General features: G+C 45.2%; 1 protein-coding gene across 4 annotated transcripts in view; it reads left to right on the top strand.

The window, feature by feature from the left end:
- Positions 1–21,694, top strand: part of sox13 (SRY-box transcription factor 13) — a 212,765-nt gene that overhangs the window by 99,216 nt on the left and 91,855 nt on the right. The window contains exon 2 of one of the 4 annotated variants that reach the window (XM_078242111.1): positions 14,784–14,936. The exons of 2 other annotated variants lie outside the window; for them this stretch is intronic. Coding sequence is in view for 1 of the 2 variants with exons in the window: in XM_078242109.1 (XP_078098235.1) it covers positions 20,776–20,798 (23 nt within the window). In the remaining variant the exon portion in view is untranslated. Of the gene's footprint in view, positions 1–14,783; positions 14,937–20,774; positions 20,799–21,694 lie in introns of those variants that run through there. One more of the 4 variants, XM_078242109.1, reaches the window with a different exon arrangement.

Raw genomic sequence — 21,694 nt, 5'->3', positions numbered from 1 at the left:
GGGGCAATTTTTTAACCTGGCCAATCAACCTAGCCCGCACATCTTTGGACTGTTTTTCAGAAAATTTCCAGAAATTTTCAGGAAATGTTTTTTTACACAGCGATTTACATCTGGAAGGTGAGTGGGTGGAAATATTTCAATTGTAATTTTCAAGTGAGGATTGGATAAATAACTTGAAGGGAAGAAACTTTACAGGGGGACTGGAGTGAACCGGAAAGAACTAGCAGAGGTATGAAGGAGCAAATGGTCTGCATTTACGCTGTACCGTTTTTGTTATTTCCACCCGCTCTTTGGCGATATTTCAATGGTCATCATTCTCCAATGTCCAACTTGGAACCATTGTGGTATCTCGATATTAAGCAATGGAAACGCAAAGCATTTGATGTCTAATGAAGACCATTCTTTGAGAAGTGACTTTTGCTTGTTCTCTGGCTCTCCTCCATCGTTCCTATGATTAAATAAAATAAGGAACAGGAGGAGGAAAAGGTTCCGCCATTCAATAAGGTCATGGCTGATGTTTCACTTCAAGTCCATTTGCTTGCCCGATCCACACGTCACTTGATTCCCCACTAGTTTACAGTTGTGATCTCTACAAATGCAAAATGTATGTCTTCAGGGTGCAGTCGTGGTTGGGTGACGTACACTCCGACTTGTTTTTTTGGAGTGCGTGGACCAATTCTTTAAGCATGCGGCCCTTTTAATTTTTGATTCGCATGACCCTGCACACATGCAAGCTTAAAGGGACCAGCATGTGCACAGATTGACGAGGAACTCCTGGGTTGCAGCTAAATAATGTAACATTGATGGACCTGCACAGGAGAGAAAATTCAAGAGACTGCACAATACTGGGCTGATTCAGGCGAAGTAGTTACAGATAGCCAGTTTGACCCTCCAACCCAGAATACACGCTGTGACAATGGGATGACATCTTGCGCTCATTTGCCTGACCTTAGTCAACTTGGCGATTTAATTTATTCAGAGACTGAGGTGAATCTAAACCCTTGGGATAGTGAAGTGAAAACCTAGACAAGTAACTGACTAGTTCCCCATCACAGTTTATTTGAATCCTGTGTGGCAGAGTGAACGTTAAAGGTTCTTCAGTTGGGATTGAAAGACCTTGGATGGCCGACATCAGGATCTGTGAAGAGCATTGTCATAATCTAACACTGAGCTCCAAAGTGGGGTAGTCTTGAACGAGAGCCGGGTCAAACAGGTTTTAAGGCAGAGAGGGTTAGAGAGGGAATTCCAGATCATGGGACTTTGGCTGTCGTGCCTTCAGCTGCCAATGCTGGGATGATTCAAGTGGGGGAACGGACATAAATGGAGAAGTGCAGAGACCCCAGAAGGTTGTTAGAGATGATGGGTGTTGAAAAATAATGAGGAGGAATACTTTGGGATGACATACAGTCAGCCGATGAAGTGCTTTCGGACTTTCTATCTCTATCCTTTTTGGTTAGGGGCATTACTGTGGAAGAATCTAGAATACTTAGAGCTGGTACACTGTATTAATTCTGTTACATATTTTTTATAAGTTCAATATTTCTGACTCCTACGCCGGAATTGTACTGTCCCGCCTGCCACGGGAATCGGAGGGGTGGACCATGGAAAGGTCCGTTGACCTCTAGTGGGATTTTAACGGTTTTGGGACGAGCAAAGCCGTAAAATTCCGCCTGACGCCCTGTCTCAAAAGCTGCATCTGTGGTGTAGTACATGTTTATTGCACGCACACTTTATTCCATCTGGGGAAGACTGATTATCAATCTGCTTCAATGAGGTCGTGGATGCTGCTTCTGTGGCCAACAAAATGCTGGGTGGAACTGGATTTGAACCCCGAGCTTCTGGCTTAGCGACAGGGTTGTTGCCTACTGAGCTACCGAACCTTGTATTGTGTAACACTGGAGGGAGGGGGGGGGATATGGCTTTTGTCGCCTATGATTCCATTGGTTACTTTCTTGCCTTTTCAAGTCAGAAGATTGAGAGTTCAAGTCCCACTCCTGCGACTTGAGTGCGCAACCTAGGCTGACACCCTGGTGATTGGTTTGGGTGTGTTACAGATGTCCGGTTTGATGACCACGGTGGGTTAGTTCAAATGCTGCCCAAGGTTGAAGCAGAGGTTCATTGCGGGCTTTTCTGTGATGGTGGCGGTGATAAACGGGAGATATAGCAAAAGCGTTAAAATCTATTGACTTGTGTTTTTCTCCTTATCGTGTATTTGTGGCAGTACATTAACTAAACCTTGTAGTGTTGCAGCACTCGAGTTTATCATATGCTTATTGTCGAGACCACATTGGCTTGTCTTTCTTGGAATCTGTGCTGAGTTGGTATCAAACAGAATGGAAATGCTAATCTGGCAGAAGTCTGATGATGGCTGATCAAATAGACAGGTGCGTGTGTGCAGTGGCTAAGGGAGGGTCCTGCCTCTCTGTCTGACTGCATCTGTGGCATCATTGTCATTGATTTGTCTGTGCAGTACAATGCCGTTGTGGATTGAATTCTTTTCAGCTTTCCCCTGGATCTTTACCAGTCAAATAAGACACCAATCTTTCCAGCACATCTCTCGATTTCTCCAGACAATGATCGATGCGTCTCAGAGAGAAGAAAGTGAGAATTGAGAACCAAACCTTTCAAAACAATTTCATAAGCGTTCTAACACACAAAAGGGGCGAGGGTAAAAAGTGGTTGCATTGGTGTTTATTGTCCAAGAGTATTAATTCTAATCCCATGTGCCTGACCTGTTCCCATATCCCTTTTATCCCCCTTTCTTTCAGTCATCTATCTAACCTGCTATTAAATGTTCACCTAGAATTTTTTGTGTCAATGGGGAGGCTATGGCCTAGTGGTATTATTGCTAGACTATTGACCCAGAAACTCAGCTAATGTTCTGGGGACACGGGTTTAAATCCTGCCACGGCAGATGGTGGAATTTGAATTCAATTAAAAACAAAATCTGGAATTTAAGAATCTACTGACGACCATGGAAACATTGTCAGAAAAACCCATCTGGCTCATTAACGTCCTTTAGGGAAAGAAATCTGCTGTCCTTACCTGGTCTGGTCTACATGTGACTCCAAAGCCTTAGGCAATATAGTTGACTCTCAACTGGCATTGGGCAACTAGAGATAGGCCATAAATGCTGGCCAGCCAGCGACGCCCATGTCCCACGGATGAATAAAGAAAGAAGGAAAATAAATTGCTAACCTTAGTAACGAGTTTCCCAGCTTTACAGCCACCTGGGAAAAGAAACCATTGCTCCCCTAAATCTCTTCGATACCTATAACTTTATACCTGTGCCCTCTTACTTTGGGCTTTCATTGCGGACACCAACAACTTGTATTTATAAGGCGACTTTGACATAATAAAACTACCCAAGGTACTTGGCAGGAGCATTGATGCGGAACCAAATAAAGGGACATTGGTGGAGATGACCATAGGCTTGGGCAAAGATGTTGATTTTAAGGAATGTCCAAAAGGAGAAAATTGATTTGATTTATTATTGTCACATGTGTTAACATACAGTGAAAAGTATTGTTTCTTGCGCGCTATACAGATAAAGCATACCATTCATAGAGAAGGAAACGAGAGAGTGCAGAATGTAGTGTTACAGTCATAGCTAGGGTGTAGATAAAGATCAACTTAATGCAAGGTTAATCCATTCAAAAGTCTGACGGCAGCAGGGAAGAAGTTGTTCTTGAGTTGGTTGGTACGTGACCTCAGACTTTTGTATCTTTTCTCTAATGGAAGAAGGTGGAAGAGAGAATGTCCCCCCTAGGGTGCATGGGGGGGTCCTTCCGAGGCATCGGGAAGTGTAGACAGAGTCAATGGATGGGAGGCTGGTTTGCGTGATGGATTGGGCTACATTCACGACCTTTTGTAGTTCCTTGCGGTCTTGGGCAGAGCAGGAGCCATACCAAGCTGCGATACAACCAGAAAGAATGCTTTCTATGGTGCATCTGTAAAGGTTGGTGAGTGTCGTAGCTGATATGCCAAATTTCCTTAGTCTTCTGAGAAAATAGAGGCATTGGTGGGCTTTCGTAACTATAGTGTCGGCATGGGGGGACCAGGACAGGTTGTTGGTGACCTGGACACCTAAAAGCTTGAAGCTCTCGACCCTTTCTACTCCATCCCCGTTGATGTAGACGGGCATGTTCTCCACTACGCTTCCTGAAGTTGATGACAATCTCCTTCATTTTGTTGACATTGAGGGAGAGATTATTGTTGCCGCACTAGTTCACCAGATTCTCTATCTCATTCCTGTACTCTGTCTTGTCGTTGTTTGAGATCCGACCCACTACGGTGGTGTTGTCAGCCAGCTTGAAAATTGAATTGGAGGGGAATTTGGCCGCACGGTTATAGGTGTATAAGGAGTATAGTAGGGGGCTGAGAACACAGCCTTGTGGGGCACCGATGTTGACGATGATCGTGGAGGAGGTGTTGTTGCCTCTCCTTACTGATTGTAAGTGGAGAGACTGAGGGAATTCCAGAGCTTAGGATCTTGATCGTTGAGGGATGGCTTTGTGGAATTCGCTTTCGGAAGTCGGATCAAAAACTGATGAGACACAGCTTTCTCCGCAAACCTCCTTTATTGCATCGGAGGAGAGATCGCTGGACCATGTGCTTCAAGCATGGGTTCGTGAGTCTCTGTCTGGCTTACAAAACAGTTTCAGTCATACACGACGGAGATACATCCACATACTTCTGTTAGCCAATACGGGCATAGCTGTATTGTTACATTTTGATTAGATTACTTTCAAGAACAAAAGGCGATCGCCACGTAAGGACATGGCTATTAAAGTTTCTGATTAGATTACTTTCAAGAACAAAAGGCCAATCGATAAGGCCCTGCCCTCCGAAGCCAGAACCACGATTACCTATTAGCAGTTTCTTTAACGTGATCATTAGTTTCGGTGAGCCTTGTCACCCTCGCCTCAGGCCCCTTACATAACCAGTTTATCCCTCAACTGGTTCCTAGTTACGCATCCCAATTTTAACCCTTTCCTCTTCTTCTCAATCTACCTTATACACATTCTCAGCTTGATTAAAGTTGAGCCATACGCGAGAGGCCAGGATTCGGAAATGAGGATTCTGATTCGGAGGGTTATAGAGATGACGGAGATGTGAAGGTGGTGGAGTGACTTGAAAAGGTGGCGGAAAGTTTTGAAGTTGATGTGTTGCTCAAGCCATGAGCTGACGTAGGTCATCAAACGTGCACGCACATAACTTTCCACTTCCACAGAAGGGTGGCAATCGGATTTGTCATCTTTCATGTACTCGGTTCAATTTCCATTCCCCTCTACCTCGATGCTACAGTAATACATCTTGTTTCTATCTCCCTTTCCCCATCTCTGCACAACAATAATCAACTCCATCAAATCACCTTGAAATGCCTCCTGTTCTACTGCCAACGGTCCCAGTTTTCCAAGTCTTTTTTTGTTGTATTTGTATTCCCACGTACCAGGAAGCATCCTTTCAAATTGGTGCTGTACCCCCTCTATTGTCTTAACATCCTTCCTAAAGCATGGAGTTCAAAAATGTTCCACAGTTGTTCAGTAGATTCTTAATTCCAGATTTTGTTTTTAATTGAATTCAAATTCCACTATCTGCCATGGCAGGATTTGAACCTGTGTCCTCAGAACATTAACTAAGTTTCTGGATCAATAGTCCCAGCAATAATACCACTAGGCTGTCGCCTGTGAGTGAGGATTGGGTTGTCAGGGTTAAGCGACCCAGTAAAGCAGTGATAGTTTCAAAAATCCTTCGCTGTCTGGGTGGAAGTCCACCACTGGTGAGTATTGACACAATCCTTCGTGAACATCTTGAAGACCATGTCTGTTAGCCAAAGCAATGTCGTGCTATCATTGGAGCAGAACATTTTATTAGTACACAGCGCCACAGGTAATGTGCTTGTATGTCAAACCTTACATTCAGAATCTAATGATCTGACTACTTTTCCGGGGATCCCACCAGGGTCGGGAAGCTCAACTTGAAACCTTTGCCCCAATGGCGGTGCACTTTGGTAACGAGGAACAGGTGGTGAGTGAAGTAATTGCCCTTTTACAGTCCTATCCAACCGTTCCCCTCCACTGAGGTCAGTTTTTGATTTGATTTATTATTGTCACATGTATTAGTGTACGGTGAAAAGTATTGTTTCTTGCACACTGCACAGACAAAGCATACCATTCATAGAGAAGGCAAGGAGAGGGTGCAGAATGTAGTGTTACAGTCATAGGGTGTAGAGAAAGATCAACTTAATGCGAGGTAGGTCCATACAAAAATCCGATGGCAGCAGGGAAGAAGCTGTTCTTAGAATCATAGAATCCCTACAGTGCAGAAGGAGGCCATTCGGCCCATCGAGTCTGCACCGACCACAATCCCACCCAGGCCCTACCCACACATATTTTACCCGCTAATCCCTCTAACCTACGCATCTCAGGAGTCTAAGGGGCAATTTTTAACCTGGCCAATCAACCTAACCCGCACATCTTTGGACTGTGGGAGGAAACCGGAGCACCCGGAGGAAACCCACGCAGACACGAGGAGAATGTGCAAACTCCACACAGACAGTGACCCGAGCCGGGAATCGAACCCAGGACCCTGGAGCTGTGAAGCAGCAGTGCTAACCACTGTGCTACCGTGCCGCCCCTTGAGGCGGTTGGTACGTGACCTCAGATTTTTGTATCTTTTTCCTGATGGAAGAAGGTGAAAGAGAGAATATCCGGGGTGCGTGGGGTCCTTGATTATGCTGGCTGCTTTGCCGAGGCAGCGGGAAGTGTAGACGGAGTCAATGGATGGAAGGCTGGTTTGCATGGTGCACTGGGCTTTGTTCACGACCCTTTGTAGTTTCTTGTGGCCTTGGACAGAGCAGAAGCCAGACCAAGCTGTGATACATCCAGAAAGAATGCTTTCTGTTCACACTATACTGCACTCCTCTATATGGCAGAGACTGCTGCCTAATGCACTGCTGAAATTGTGCACCTAAAGACTGAGGCAATGTAGGTGCTGGTTTCTGGGTGAATCTACAAGGAAGTCACTGGTCCTGGTGAGGCTTAAATGCACAAATTGTGTGTTGTTTTTTAATCGAATGGACAGAGGCTGCCTGTATCTGTTCTCTTGTCCTCTCTCTCTATTTCCTCGGTAATACTTCTAGTATTGAGTGCGAATGACTTGTATTGCCATGAAACAGTTGATCTTTTGACTGGATTCCATCCTTGTTTAAAGAACTCACTTGGTAAGCATCTCTTGGTTTCAGAAATAAAGTTGTTTATGGCTTGCAACCAAAGAAAGATTTTATTGGGCATTTTCTTTAAAATAATCTTGATCCCTGCAGTCTGAATGCAGAGTAGGAATAAAAGTTGATTTATTATTGTCACAAGTAGGCTTGCATTAACGCTACAATGAAGTTACTGTGAAAATCCCCAAGTCGCCACACTCCGGCGCCTGTTTGGGTACACCTGAGGGAGAATTTAGCATGGCCAATGCACCTAACCAGCAAGCAGGAGGAAATCCGAGCACCCGGAGCAAACTCACGCAGACACTGGGAGAACATGCAGACTCCACACAGACCCAAGCCAGGAATTGAACCCGGGACCCTGGCGCTGTGAGGCAGCAGTGCTAACCACTGTGCCGCCCAGATCCTGCTTGTTGACTTGGGCTTCATTCACATCCCTTGCATCTCCTGCGACACATCCTGACTGAGTCCATGCCATCAGTTGCTTATGACATTGAATCTGATTTTACACTCTTCAGGGGCTCAGCTGATTATAAAGCATTTTAAAAATCACATTTTCTTCTTTGAACTGCTTTGCAGTTCAAAGAGTGCTTATCTCACTCTAGTTTGCTCCCAACATTCAACTCGCATTCACATGAAGAAAAGAGGCTTCCATGACCACTCACGCAAATGCTTTGATTTTAAAGTTTGCATCCTTCACCTAGAATCATTAGAATGATGCAGCAGAAAGGATAGGATGGCTATTCAGCCCATTACTTCTATGCTGGCTCTTTGATAAGAGTATAAAAGTAAAGTTTATTTATTCGTCACAAGTAAGGCTTACATTAACACTGCAATGATGTTACTGTGAAATTCCTCTAGTCGCCACACCCCAGCGCCTGTTCGGGGTCAATGCACCCTAACTAGCACGTCTTTCAGAATGTGGGAGGAAACTGGAGCACCCGGAGGAAACCCACGCAGACACGGGGAGAACGTGCAAACTCCACACGGACAGTGACCCAAGCTGGGAATCGAACCCGGGTCCCTGGTGCTGTGAGGCAGCAGTGCTAACCACCGTGCCACCCCATATGCAAACAGTCCCATTCCCTTGCTCGTTCCCCTTAGTCTTGCAATTTTTTTACTTCTCTGAATTGTTACGGAGCAGAAGGAGCCATTTGGCCCATCGTGTCTGCACCGGCTCTCCAAGCGAACTTAGCAACTTAGTGCCATTCCCCTTCCTTTTCCCTGTACCCGATCTATTCGCATGATCATCTAACCCAGTTCCCTTTTCATAGAATCCTACAGTGCTGAAGGAGGCCATTCAGCCCATCGAGTCTGCACTGACCACAATCCTACCCAGACCCTATTCCCGTAACCCCACATATTTACCCTGCTAATCCCCCTGACACTAGAGTCAATTTAGCCTGGTCCATCAACCTAACCCACACATCTTTGGAGTGTGGGAGGAAACCGGAAACCCACGCAGACACGGGGAGAATGTGCAAACTCCACACAGACAGTCACCCGAGGCTGGAATTGAGCCCAGGTCCCTTGCGCTGTGAGGCAGCAGTGCTAACCACTGTGCTACCATGCCACACTGGTTTTGAAAGTTTCTATGCAATGTCCATTTGTAGCCCATCGTTTAAGCATCGATGCATCCAGTGCCAAATTACCCCAGCTTGGCTCAGTAATATAACGATCTCACTGCTGAATAAGAAATTCTGCTCCAGCATCTGATTGCACAATGCTTGTTACTATCCTGAAGATTCGATGTTGGAGATGCCAAATGCCTTTGAATGAGTCCCTGTGTGGTCGCTCCAATGGATTTAATAGATTCCTTGGCACCATTCAGAGAAGAGCAAGGAAGTTCTCCTGTTGTCCTGACTAAGATTTGTGTTTCCACCATCACCACCAAAAACAGACTGACTAGTTAAGCATCTAATTTGATGTTTGTGAGACTTTGCAAATTGACTTTTTCTATTCATCTGTGGGACATGGGGTCGCTGGCTGGCCAGCATTTATTGCCCATCCATAATTGCCCGAGAGTCAACCACATTGCTGTGGCTGTGGAGTCACATGCAGGTAAGGACGGCAGATTTCTTTCCCGAAAGGACATTAGTGAACCAGAAGCCAAAAGAGAACCAGATGCATTTTCCCAACAATTGACAATGGCTTCATGGTCATCAGTAGATTCTTAATTACAGATTTTTTAAAAATTGAATTTAAATTCCTCCATCTCCCAGGGTGGGATTCGAACCTGGGTCCCCAGAACATTAGCTGAGTTTTGGGATTAACAGTCTAGTGATAATACCACTAGGCCATCGCCCCCACCCCCATGAATGGACTGTCGTATTTTTGTGTAAAATAATGGCTATGTTTCAAAAGTAATAATTTGGCTATGAAATGAAATTGAGAGTATGAGAAGCGCCAGAGGAGTGTATTTGATTTATTATTATTTTTGATAGTGTTTAGCAGTGGCGACCACCTAACCCTACCATGTTTGTTCCCTTTGCTTTGAAAGACAGGAAGTGCAATTGTTGGATTTTATGGTGCAGGCTAAAACTAATAGATTTATTTAAAAGTAGAATGATTCCACAGAAGCAGCAAACAAGTATCAAGTGAACTACTTACAATACTTCACGTAATATTTAAACTAATCTAAAAATAGCCAAGTTAAAAATGTTAAATTTTAATTTAGCCTGTTAATGAAACCTGTGAATCAATTATGCCAAGGGACTCCTTGCACTGTCTGATTGGAAACAGATATTCAATGTTGAATGTTAGAGATATTGAAACCCAATGCTTCTGAGTTTAAAAAGAACAGATTTACTTAAGGTCCAAAGGTTTCTTATTCAATACCTAGGTAGTCAATATATTGATTACTTCTCCTGAAATAAATACGGTGTGCAGTTTCTTGGTTGACTGACTTACTCAGGACACCAGGTTGCAACAGAAATAATTCTACCTGCCTGATGTGGCATTATGTTTTTACAAGTTTTAACATTAGACTAGTATCTCATGGTCATTGCAATCAACCTGCCCTGAATAGGTCTATCAGGCAGTGACATCACAGCCAATGACTGGCCATCTTCCCCTGAAACCATAATATAATAGCTTCATATTTTGTGTAGCATCAAGATAACAGCACGCTGGTCTGGACCACTGTTAACTGCGGTCAGTTTTCAAAGGCATGACCTAGTCAGATTAAAAGCTTCCATCGAGGAAATGTTCCTATTTGAGGCATGACTGAATTCGGCCTCCCTCCCCTCATAAAACAGGTGCTTTCCCACCCACAGACAGCGACCACAGCAATGGCTGCCGATTTGGGCCAGAATGTGGCCCACCTCACAGATGTACCACCTTTTTTTATTTATTCATGGGATGTGGTAGCACGGTGGCACAGCGGTTAGCACTGCTGCCCCACAGCACCAGGGACCCAGGTTCAATTCCGGCCTCGGTTGACTGTCTGTGTGGAGTTTGCACATTCTCCCCGTGTCTGCGTGGGTTTCCTCGGAGTGCTTTGGTTTCCTCCCACACTCCAAAGATGTGCGGGTTAGTTGGGTTGGTCATGCTGAATTGCCCTGTAGTGTCAGGGGGATTAGCAGGGTAAATACATGGGGTGAGGGCTTGGTGGGATTATTGTTGGTGCAGGCTTGATGGGTTGAATGGTCTCCTTCTGCACTTTAGGGATTCTATGTGGGAATTGCTGGCTAGGTCAGCATTTATTGTCCATTTTTCTTGGCTTTGAGGAGTTGGTGGTGAGCTGCCTTCTTGAAAGGCTGCAGTCCATGTGGTGTAGTTCCCACAGTGCTGTTAGGGAGGGAATTCCAGGATTTTGACCCAGTGACAGTGAAGAAGCGACAATATATTTCCAAATCAGGTTAGTAAGTGGAGGGGAACTTGCAGGTGGTGGTGTTCCCATGCATCTACTGTCCTTGTCCTTCTAAGTGGTAGAAGTTGCAGGTTTGGAAGGTGCTGCCCAAAGGAGCCTTGGTGAGTTGCTGCAGTGCATCTTGTAGATGGTGCAGGTGGCTGCTGCTGTGCGTTGGTGGTGGAGGGAGTGGATGTTTGTGGGTGGGGTGCCAATCAAGTGGGCTGCTTTGTCCTGGATGGCGTCAAACTTCTTGTGTGTTGTTGGAGCTGCACCCATACAGACATCCACGGACCCATCTATTCCTCTCACCCCCAAATATTTGGGAGGCAGATCAATGTCTAGGTCAGGAGTCATTGAGATTCCCAACCCTGCGAAAATCTACCTCGGAGCAGGGTCAGGTACGTGAGTGTGGCGACTGGAGGAGTTTCACTGTGACTTCATTGCAGTGCTAATGTAAGCCTACTTGGAGGTTTACAGAATGGAAACAGGCCCTTCAGCCCAACTTGTCCATGCCGTCCAATTTTTACCACTAAGCTAGTCCCAATTGCCCGCATTTGGCACATATCCCTCCATATCCATTTTACCCATGTAACTGTCTGAATGCTTTTTAGAAAAAGCATTTCCTACCTCGAACAGGAAAATCTAGTCCTGCACATACGTCCAGGTGTGTCATCTTTCACGTGCAGTGCCAGACTGCGCTAGGATGGGAAATATTTTAATCATTGCTCACCAAAGCAAGTAGTACTCCCAAACTGTCAAAAGTTTGTTCGTGGATAAAGGAGATGTTAAGTATTCCAGCATCTCGCAATTTGAGCTATGCTCTGTACAGAGCTTTGTGTCACATGCAAATAAATGCTAAGTGTCTAGCAATGACAGTTCACTCCAACAAGCTCAATGCGAGTGAGATATAATGCAAGTATCAAAGGCTTAATCAGGGAAACATTATGATGGACTTTAGCATTCACTGTGCATGAAAAGGAAAGAGATGCGTAATGTGAATAGCGACCTTGTTACAGGAAAGCAATATCAGGAGTGTCTTTGCAGGCATGGGGTTGGCCATATGCCCAATGTGAGCCTGTAGCTATTTCTAGAGCTGTGTGCTTGGCATTGGCACAGGATGGGAGGTACCCTGACAGGAATGGGCATTTGAATGAATTCCAGGATGCAGGAGCTGTTTGCTAAGGGCTTATGTACAGCACAGACTGATCCTGATCTAGGTGTCGTGACAAAGGTGTACAATTCTGCGACAGAATCGAACATTATGTCCTACCACAAAAGCTGAAGTGTGTGATGTAAACTTTACTTCTTGGAATCACTATGTCAAAACAGCATAACCTGAATCGTATCATGCAGCCTGATTAGACTTGTTTTATTTGATGGGTGGTGGCATGGAAATAATTAATGGTTGCATATGGAAATAAAAGGATTATAGTGGCAGCAAAGGTTTACCAGGCTGATTCCTGGGATGGCTGGTCTGTCATATGCAGGGAGAATAAGTCAGTTGGGATTATATAAAGCAAAGTTTCAGTTAAAGTTTATTTATTAGTCACAAGTAAAGCTTGCTTTAACCCTGCAATGAAGTTACGTTGAAATTCCCCCAGTCGCCACACTCCGGCCTGTTCGGGTCAATGCACTGACCCAGCATGTCTTCCAGACTGGGGGAGAAAACCAGAGCACCCGGAGGAAACTCACGCAGACACGGGGAGAACGTGCAAACTCTGCACAGACAGTGACCCAAGCTGGGAATCAAACCCGGATCCCTGGCTGTGAAGCAGCAGTGCTAACCACTGTGCCATCGTGCCGCCCCATACATTCATTGGAGTTTAGAAGAGTGAGAGGGGATCTCATAGAAACTTAGAAAATTTTGCCAGGATTAGACAGGGTAGATTCAGAAAGCATGTTCCCAATGGTGGGGAGTCTAGAACTAGGGGTCATAGTTTAACGATAAGGGGGCAAACATTTTAGGACTGAGGTGAGGAGAAATTTCTTCACCCAGAGAGTAGTGAATGTGTGGAATTCACTACCACTGAAAGTAGTTCATAGAATTATAGAAACCCTACAGTGCAGAAAGAGGCCATTTGGCCCATCAAGTCTGCACCGACCACAATCCCACCCAGGCCATACCCCCATATCCCTACATATTTACCTGCTAATCCCTCTAACCTACACATTTCAGGACACTAAAGGGCAATTTTTAGCATAGCCAATCAACCTAACCCGTACATCTTTGGACTGTGGGAGGAAGCCAAAACGTGATTCCAAGAAGAAATTAGATATAGCTCTTGGGGCTAAGGGGATTAAGGGATTTGGAGGGAAGGGAGGAATCAAGATATTGAATTTGATCAGCAGCCTTGATCAAAATCAATGGCGGAGCAGCCCGGACGGGCCAAATGGCCTACTCCTACATTTTCTATGTAAAACTTGTGGGGCTATGGGGACTGTACAGGTGTGGGGGACTGACTGGATTGCTCCAGGGGGAGGTGGCATGGACTCTTCGGGCCAAATGGCCTCCTTCTGTGCCTTAAATGGCTTAATGGGTGGGATTTTCTGGCCCTTCCTACCAATGGTATCATTTGGTGATCACCGCCCCGATGCAGCCCCCCCACCTCCAAGCATCGCAAATGACTCCGAGGTGATTTCTGTTTACTATCCCATCCGCCTTGCCGCAGCGTAATGCCAAAGGTGCGAGCAGAACTATCCGCTGAAACGACACATGAAATTTCAGCTTAGTCACATACAAAGTGACAGCATTAGGTTCCACTCAATTCTCTTGTAATAAATTTAACCGGGGGCGTGCGACAAACATCAGAAAAATGGTTCTGTTAATATCCTGGAACAGCAGTCGAAAACACAAGAAAGAAATGACAAAACGTGACTGTGGCAGACAAAGGAGTTACAAAGGAATGATTAGCAGGCAAAATAAACTTTGAACCTGAAAACATTTTACGAACACTTAAGGGCGGGATTTTCTGGCCGCACTCTCCCAAGGCCGGGAAATCCTGCCCGAGATCAACAGACCTTTGCATGGTCCGTGTCTTGGGGCGAATGGGATCAAATGTTTATGGGGGAAAAAGCAGGATTAGGCTATTGAGTTAGACAATCAGCCATGATCGTGATGAATGGTGGAGCAGGCTCGAAGGGCCAAATGGCCTCCTCCTGCTCCTATCTTCTATGTTTCTGTGTGTCCCGCCCGCTACAATTCCTATGGCAGGCAGGACGGGAAAATTCCACCCTTAAGGTTTAAGCAATTAGATAGGAATAAAATTAGACCCAAACAGAAATCTTCATGTGGAGGTAGAGGATGTGGCTAAAATATTCATAGAATCCCTACAGTGCAAAAGGAGGCCATTCGGCCCATCAAGTCTGCACCAACAACAATCCCACATCTTTAGACTGTGGGAGGAAGCCAAAACGTGATTCCAAGAAGAAATTAGATACAGCTCTATTCCCGTAAGCCCACACATATACCCCGCAATCCCTCTAACCTAATGCATCCTGGGATACTAAGGGGCAATTTAGCATGGCTAATGCACCTAACCCACAAATCTTTGGGAGGGAACCGGAGGAAATCCACGCAGACACGGGGAGAACGTGCAAACTCCACGCAGACAGTGACCCAAGCCGGGAATCGAACCCAGGTCCCGCTAGCTGTGAACCACTGTGCGGCCCATATTAACTGCGCACTTTTCACCTGTTTTTTCAAAGGAAGCGGATGATGTGAAGGTTACATAAAAAAGAGGGAATGTATGGACAGGATAATTAAAGATGGATAATAAAATCAAGAATCCCGACAGTGCAGAAGGAGGCCATTCAGCCCATCGGGTCGACGCTGACTCTCCTTCAGAGCACCCCACTCAGGTTCACCCTTCTACCCTGTTCCCGTAACCCGATGTATCTATCCCGCTAATCCGGTTAACTTACACATTTTAGGACACAGAGGCAATTTTAGCATAGCCAATCCACCTAGTCTGCACATCTTTGGAGTGAGAGAGGAAACCGGTGCACCCTGAGGAACCCCACGCAGTCATGGGGAGAATGTGCAAAAAGGATGTGGAGGCTTTGGAGAGGGTACAGAAGAGGTTTACCAGGATGCTGCCTGGATTAGAGGGAATGAGCTATAAGGAGAGGCTGGACAAACGAGGGTTGTTTCTCTGGGGTGACAGAGGCTGAGGGGAGACCTGAATAGAAGTCTATGAAATGATGAGAGGCATAGATAAGGTGGACAGTCCATCTTTTTTCCAGAGTTAAAATGGGGCAGAGTTACAAGGGGGCATGCACTTAAGGTGAGAGGGATAAAGTTCAAGGGAGATGTGAGGGGTAAATTTTGTTTTACATGGAGTGGTAGGAGTCTGGAACGCACTGCCAGAGGTGGTGGTGTAGGCAGATACGATGGGGCATTTAAGGGGCTTTGAGATAAGCACTTGAATATGCAAGGAATTGAGGGATATGGACCAAGGGCAGGCAGAAGGGATTAGTTTTATATGGCATTGTGTTTGGCACAACATTGTGGGCCAAAGGGCCTGTTCCTGTGTTGTACTGTTCTGTGTTCTATATTCCACACAGACAGTCATCCAAGGCCAGAATCAAACCTGGGTCTCTGGTGCTGTGAGTTAGTGGTGCTAACCACTGTGCCACCGTGAGAAAATGTCGTAAAAATATTGGCACTAGTTAAAATTGTTTTTGTTTAATTTACTTGAAGTTGTTAAGTCATCTGCGTCAGAATTACATTGTTAGACAATTTCATTGTTATATCAGCTGCATTGTTAGAGACAGATGATAGGCATCGGCTCATTTATAAATAGGCACAGCTGGTACAGTGGGGTGGGAAGGAATTGAGGAAGAGATTGTCATTCTGCCGAGCTGGTTTTAAGAATAAATCTGCCTGAGGCAAAAGCCCAGCTTTAGACTCATTCTTTCACCAGGTACAATTTTTGAATTTAACAATTTGGTCCAGATGGAATGCATCCGAGGTTACTGGAGGACGCGGTGGGATAAAAAGCAGAGACATCGGTCACAATCTTTCAATCCTGGACTGGGTGAATAGTGAGTTTCTCATGTTACTTCATCAATCAGTGTGAGAAAGCGGAATAAAGCAGGAAACGGGCAGCATAACATCAGTGGTGTGGAAGTTATTGGAAAGGGTTACCGGGAAAAAAATTAGACTTTCATTTTGAAAGGCTTGAATTAACCAAGGAGAGGCATTTGTGTTCGCGCGCGCGTCCACCCCCACTGTGCCATCGTGCAGAGGCAGCTTTACATTCTTGTTGGTAGCAGAGTACGTCGATAGCGTGGCTAAACATTTTATGGGTCACTGCTATATTTGAAGAGATGGCAGAGGCTAGTTCCGTAAGCTCTAAAAGGAAGGATGTGGAAGTTATGGAGCAAAGTAGGATGAGGGAAGAAGGATGACTACACTTCAAAGAGATAACACATGGTGAATGACTTGTGCTATATATTTCTATTAATGTTCATTCCATTTTTGCAAGTAAAACAATATAATTTAAACAACTCTTGTTGCAATGTGTGGTGTGAATGGGGTAGTGTTGCACAAGTCTGACTGTCTTCATAGTTGTATAATGGGGGTTACTTGAATTTGAAAGCCAAACTCTTCTGTGATAACTTTCAGGCTAAGCCAACTGCTCATTTTATTTACAAATAAGATTACACGGAAGCTGAAAATGCATGACAAATAATGAGCAGTGCAATCCTTGACTTGAATAATTTTAAAACGATTCCAAAAATAATGAGTTCAAACTGTTTTTTGCACTCTTTCCATAATGTTTGTTTTTAAGCTAAGTTTTATTAAAGATCTCTACAACAGGTAAGAAAAAGTCGCCATAGAATGCGACAGTGCATAAGGAGGCCATTCGGCCCATCGAGTCTGTACCAACCGCAATCCTACCCAGGTCCAATCCCCATAACCCCATGCAATTATCCCAGCCAGTCCCCCTGACACTAAGTAATTTAGCATAGCCAATCCACCTAACCCACACATTTTTGGACTGTGGGAGGAAACCAGAGCATCCGGAGGAAACCCACGCAGACACGGGGAGAATGTGCAAACTCCACACAGGCAGTGACCCAAGCCGAGAATCGAACATCGGTCCCTGGCGCTGGTGAGGCAGCAGTCCCAGATGGCCATAGGCTGCGCTCCCTTTTGACGGGGAGAACTGACTGGTGATAGTTTAACCTGAGGATCAGCACATTTCAAGTAAGGGGCAAGGTTGAATCATAGAATCCCTACAGTGCAGAAAAAGGCCATTGGGCCCATCGAGTCTGCACCAACCACAATCCCACCCAGGCCCTATTCCCGTAACCCCACATATTTACTCTGCTAATGCCCTGACACTAGGATCAATTTATCATGGCCAATCAACCTAACCCTCACATCTTTGGACTGTGGGAGGAAACCGGAGCACCCGGAGGATGAGACGCGGTGAACGTGCAAACTCCACACAGACAGTGACCTGAGGCTGGAATTGAACCCTGGACCCTGGCACTGTGAGGCAGCAGTGCTAACCACTGTGCTACTGTGAAGGCAGGGCCTTTTCCAAATAGCCTCAGCCAGTACGGAAATTGAACCTGCACTGTTGCCATCACTCCGCATCTCTAACCAGCCATCCAGTCAATTGAGCTAACCGACCCAGCAGAAATGGGCAGTCAAAACATGGAACTACTAGGGATATAAGAGAAACTAATCCCTTTTGTACAGTTCCTCTGGACATCCAAAAGGACAGATTTCATCTGAAGATCACACATTATTCCTTCATGTTCAGGCAATCTGAATATAATTATTCCAACACTTCAGGAGTTGAAGTGTGAACAGCAATCTCTGGGTTTCCTGTTCAGTCATTTGGCACCTGGCTGCAACAGTAGCCATTCTGAATGGCCGACTGCCGGCTTGTATGGATTAACACATCAGTCGTACTGGACCAAATGTGATCCGAACTGTTTCTCATTCGTCGTAATGACAAAAGTGTAGCAGGCCGCTTCCCCATGAAGCTAATCTCTTGCCAACTTCATGGTATCTGCTCCACTGGCCCTTCATTTTCTGCCCTTCCGTACCAAGGATTATGCAAAGTGTTCCCAGTTTTGGTTCATCAGCCAAGTTGGTTTTTTTTTGCTTGCGAGAATTTGAATTGACCAGATTGGGTGAAAGGTGAAAACGCCATCAGTAACCAAATGGAAACTGCTATGGAAACATGAATCTTTCTGCCCATTCTCTTAATACCAGTGTGGTTAGGCAAGGGAGTAACGAAACTGAAATCGCCACTTGTTGCTGTGATGTTGGTTGGGGAATCTGGAAAGGTGTATGTGTTGGTGAGCGCGAGAATGTGTGAAAGACGTAACTAGAGTTTTGAAATGATTGCGGCTGTTTTGAATGTATTTCATATTGCACAGTTATATTTCTGTAATTAAAAGATTGTGTTTGATTCTGTTAGAAATTTATATAGTATCTGTATTATCGCCTCAAAGCAGAAAAACACTTCAAAGAGGCATTGACCTTTTTATTGTTTCTTTCCCTATTTTGACATTGTGTACCTGACAGCGGAGAACTTGACCAAGTATTATTCCGTCTAAAAGAGAAAACGCTGGAAAATCTCAGCAGGTCTGGTGGCATCTGTAAGGAGAGAAAAGAGCTGACGTTTCGAGTCCTGATGACCCTTTATCAAATGACAAAGAGTCATCAGGACTCGAAACGTCAGCTCTTTTCTCTCCTTACAGATGCCACCAGACCTGCTGAGATTTTCCAGCGTTTTCTCTTTTGGCTTCAGATTCCAGCATCCACAGTAATTTTGCTTTTTATTTATTATTATTCTGTCTATTCCAAAGTCCTGTTTTAAAAACAATACCGTCCACGCCCCGCCACTGCTGCAAGCGAGGATGGGGAATTTGGCGCTCAGCCAAATCCTCCGTTCACTGCGGCGGGACTGGAGAATCCCGTCGGCCTGAGCAGCTGGAGAATTCCGGCCAGTGTAAAACACAGAACTAACCCTGTTTCTCACTTGATGGAAGTCTGCCTCCATCACCTTTCCCCTAGCTTTTTAATCAATGACCCTGATGAATAATTAGCTCCAGCCAGTCACATAACAGTGACCATCCCTTGTACTAAAAGAGAGCGAATGGGCAGTGCTTTAAGGGGTTAAATCACTTCTGCCTAGTGATTTCCAATATTGTTTCCATGGTAACCAAACTACACAGAGCTGAGTGCCAATATTGGATCAGGGAAAATCTCTTTCACTCTCATGTGCTTTTTATTGAGCAGTAATACAGCTTTGTTTTCCTCCCAACAATGTTTCTCTCGCCCCTCCCTACAATCTCAGCTCCCTAATTCAGAAAAAGCAGCAATAAAAGCCATCATGAAAGGAAATGGGAGCAGGAGTAGGCCGTTTACCTCTTTGAGCCTGCCCTGCCCTTACACAAGATCATTGACTGATCATCATGGAGTTTAAAAACAGCGAGGTTATGTTGCAGCTGTATAAGGCGCTGGTGAGGCCACACCTGGAGTACTGTGTACAGTTTTGGTCTCCTTACTTGAGAAAGGATATACTGGCACTGGAGGAGGCGCAGAGGAGATTCACTAGGTTGATTCCGGAGTTGAGGGGGTTGGCTTATGTGGAGAGACTGAGTAGACTGGGGCTATACTCATTTGGAATTCAGAAGAATGAGGGGAGATCTCATAGAAACATATCATGAAGGGAATAGATAAGATAGAAGCAGGGAAGTTGTTTCCACTGGCGGGTGAAACTAGAACTTAGGGGGGCATAGCCTCAAAATAAGAGGAAGCAGATTTAGGACGGAGTTGAGGAGGAATTTCTTCACACAAAGGGTTGTGAATCTGTGGAATTCCCTGCCCAGTGAAGCAGTTGAGGCTACCTCATTGAATGTTTTTAAGGCAAGGATAGATACATTTTTGAACGGTAAAGGAATTAAGGGTTATGATGAGCGGGCGGGTAAGTGGAGCTGAGTCCACGAAAAGATCAGCCATGATCTTATTGAATGGCAGAGCAGGCTCGAAGGGTCAGATGGCCTACTCCTGCTCCTAGTTCTTATGTTCTTATGTTTTTATCTACTTCAACGCCACATTCCAGCGCTCTCACTTAACTCCATTCACACCCAAAAATCTTATCGCTAGTTGTCCAGAATAATATCCATCTGAGATAGTGAATTTCAGTGATTCATAGCCCTTTGGGTGAAAAAATTTCTCCCTCCTGTTCTCCGTCCTAAATTATAGAATCCCTACAGTACCGAAGGAGGTCATTTGGCCCATCAAGTCTGTACCGACCACAATCTCACCCAGGCCCTATTCCCGTAACCCTAATTTTACCCTGCTAATTCCCCTGACAGGGTCAATTTAGCATGGCCAATCAACCTGACCCGCACATCTTTGGAGTGTGGGAGGAAACTGGAGCACCCGGAGGAAACCCACGCAGACACGGGGAGAAAGTGCAAACTCTGCACAAACAGGCACCCAAGGTCGGAATCGAACCCGGGTCCCTGGCGCTATGAGGCAGCAGTGCTGACCACTATGCGACCGTGCTACCCTAAATGGCCAACCCCTTAATCTAAAATTATGACCTAATATTCTAGATTTGGGAAACGTTTTTTTTTGGCTTCAGTCCTGTCAAGCCCCTTGAAGAATGTTCTGTTTCTATTAGATCACCTTGAGGAAAATGGCCCAGTCAATGGCTAAGAGATGGTGTTGAATGGGGGTGCCTTGTAGGTGTTAACTCATGAATTTGACCATGTACCATTTACCTCCGATGGGGCACTAATTATACTGTTAGGTGATTGTTGGATCAGTTGCTGTCGTGTTCTGCTCAGGAGAGTTGGATTTCTGTTCACATAGTTGCAATTTAGGATTATAAATTATGAAAACCGAATAAGTTACAGCACTGATCAGATTTATGAATTTGTTTTACTCTCCTGGACTGTTCAGAAGGCGGCTCACCACCACCTTCCCGAGGGCAATTAAGGATGGGCAACAAATGTTGGTCTCGCCAATGATGGGTGGCACGGTGGTTAGCACTGCTGCCTCACAGCGCCAGGGACCCAGGTTTGATTCGAGACTTGGGTCACTGTCTGTGTGGAGTTTGCACGTTCTCCCCGTGTCTGCGTGGGTTTCCTCCAGGTTCTCTAGTTCCCTCTCACATGTCCAAAAGACGTGCTGGTTAGATGCATTGGCCATGCTAAATTCTCCCTCAGTGTACCTGAACAGGCGCTGGAGTGTGGCGACTAGGGGATTTTCACAGTAACTTTATTGCTGTGTTAATGTAAGCCTTACTTGTGATACTAAGAAATAAACTGAAACGTAAGCTAATATTTTATGAAGTGTGCTTGCTTGCTAATTTTAAAGATGTGTTTATTTCTGCATATCAGTGTGACGGAGATTAACTCTTTTATTGCAAGTGTGACTTGCCTATCAGTTAGGAAAGAGTGGTTAAGAGAGAGTTTAATGTTCTGTATCACTGCAATACAGGTGCAACAAGCATCTGTTTCTTTTTGCAATGGGGGGGGGGGGGGGGGAGTTTTGGGTGGGCCTACTTGTGACAATAATAAATAAACTTTAAAAGCCCATTATTTGGCTCCTGTTCATTGCACCTCTGCTGTTTCTC

Source organism: Mustelus asterias, chromosome 25 (assembly GCF_964213995.1).
Source record: "Mustelus asterias chromosome 25, sMusAst1.hap1.1, whole genome shotgun sequence".
Classification (NCBI taxonomy): Eukaryota; Metazoa; Chordata; class Chondrichthyes; order Carcharhiniformes; family Triakidae; genus Mustelus; species Mustelus asterias.
Note: the sequence above shows the minus strand (reverse complement) of the source record. Positions and strands in the feature narration are given on the sequence as shown.